The sequence below is a fragment of the Microtus ochrogaster genome, chromosome 5 (assembly GCF_000317375.1).
Source record: "Microtus ochrogaster isolate Prairie Vole_2 chromosome 5, MicOch1.0, whole genome shotgun sequence".
Classification (NCBI taxonomy): Eukaryota; Metazoa; Chordata; class Mammalia; order Rodentia; family Cricetidae; genus Microtus; species Microtus ochrogaster.
The window spans coordinates 93721831-93723598 of NC_022012.1; the positions used below are offsets into that span (position 1 = coordinate 93721831).

General features: G+C 55.7%; 1 protein-coding gene across 2 annotated transcripts in view; it reads right to left on the reverse strand.

The window, feature by feature from the left end:
- Cck (cholecystokinin) overlaps positions 1-1768 on the reverse strand; it is a 6201-nt gene that overhangs the window by 3523 nt on the left and 910 nt on the right. For both annotated transcript variants that reach the window (XM_026779298.1, XM_005348123.2), the window contains one exon: positions 1163-1381. In XM_026779298.1, coding sequence (XP_026635099.1) covers positions 1163-1381 — 219 coding nt within the window. The remainder of the gene's footprint in view (positions 1-1162; positions 1382-1768) is intronic.

Below are 1768 nucleotides of genomic sequence, written 5' to 3' on the forward strand. Positions count from 1 at the left end.
TTTCTCTCTCTCTCTCTCTCTCTCTCTCTCTCTCTCTCTCTCTCTCTCTTTGGTTTTTGAGACAGAGTTTCTCTGTGTATCTCTGGTTGTCCTGGAACTCATTCTGTAGACCAGTCTGGCTCTGAACTGACAGCGATCTGCCTGCCTCTACATCCCTGAGTGCTGGAATTGGAATCTTTACGAATAATATGCATTTCCAGGAAAACAGCCTAGATATGGCTGTGGGGTGAGCTCCCACACAGGAAGAAAAGAAATCTCTTGATGTTCCTGAAGTCCCTGAGTCTCAACTTCATGGGGAACTCTAGGAGACTCAACAGGCTCCCTAGTTTCCCCTCACTAGTCAAGCCCAGTGCTCTGGGCTGTTCAAATGCAGACAGGACAAATTGGGTAAGTGAGCTCTACAGAAAGAGTGCCCACCTCCCCAAATCCAGCTCTACTGGTCCAGTTTGACACACCCCAGCCAGAGGTCACCATTCACCTCCCTGCCTGCGGATCAAGTCAGAGATGAAGGCTGTCTTGGTGCCAGCCATGACTCCTGGGTTGGGAGGGGATCTAGGCCACTCAGTCCCCATTGCCTCTCTGAAGATGAGAGAGACAGGTACAGGAAAGGAACCCTCAACTGGCTAGCTGCTCAATCGTCCACGGGGTTTATGGGAAAAGTCTTCCAATGCCGAGAAGCCCTGAGGTGGTTAGCATCAAGACCACCTTTCTGACAGCTACAGAAATACAAGACAAAGCTTTCCCTGTGTGACCGTCCTGACTGGACAGCCAAGGGACCTTTGACTGCTCCTGGCCCTTTGACCCTTTCCTCCTGCTCCGTACTGGGGGGAAGATGTACACAATGACAACTCTTTTCTCAGATCTCTGGCTTTCTCAGCACCGACCCACTTCCTGCCAGAGGGGTTTCAATGGTCAGTGTCTGGGTGGTCCCCAATCCTGTTGCAGATACAGCGGAGATGATAAAGCCCCCCACCCACCTCCTCTTTTGGGGGCTGCAAACACCACTAGCCAACAGCACAGTGCGGTGCAGCGTACCTCAGGGAAGGAACTGAAAATCTTGCTGTTGTATGTCCCCTGCTTCCTTCCCCAGCAGGTGTTTTGGGGGATCAGAATTGGAAGCTAGGAGCCGCAGCTGCAGTGTGAGGAGAGCGGATATCCTTACCTTTGCGGGCCTGCTGGATGTATCGCGCTATCAGTGCGCCCAGGCGCGCTCGGGGCTCGCCGTCGGTCCTGAGCACGGCGGCCCTCAGCTGCCTTCGGGGAGCCTCCTCCGCCCGCTGCACCGCGGAGTCCACGGCTTCTGCCGGGGCCACTGGTTGAGTCAGGGCTCCCGCGACCAGGACTGCCATCAGCACGCACAGACACACGCCGCTCTTCATGGCTGTGGGGAGCGGAGGCGAGGAGCGTGAACCAAAGGCTGACTTCGGCGGGCTTCAGGCGAAGTCCCGAATGCCCACCGAAGTCCGCCCAGGTCGAAGGTGGGGGCTGCAGCTGCGCCAAACTGGTTCATGCCCTAGAGCTAGCCAAGCGCAGTCTCTAGCTGCGCCCTGGCCACCGCGCGCTTCGGGACACTTCTGCAGGCTTTTGTGTTATCCACACCCAGGGCCCAGGAATCCCGCAGAGACCCGATTTTCTGCCTGGTTCAGGAGCAGTACCTCCTGCTTTTCTCAAGTTAGAGCCTTGTAGCTCATCTCTCTTCTAACCAGAAAAGCACAGAGTGAGTGTGTGTGTGTGTGTGTGTGTGTGTGTGTGTGTGTGTGTGTGTGTG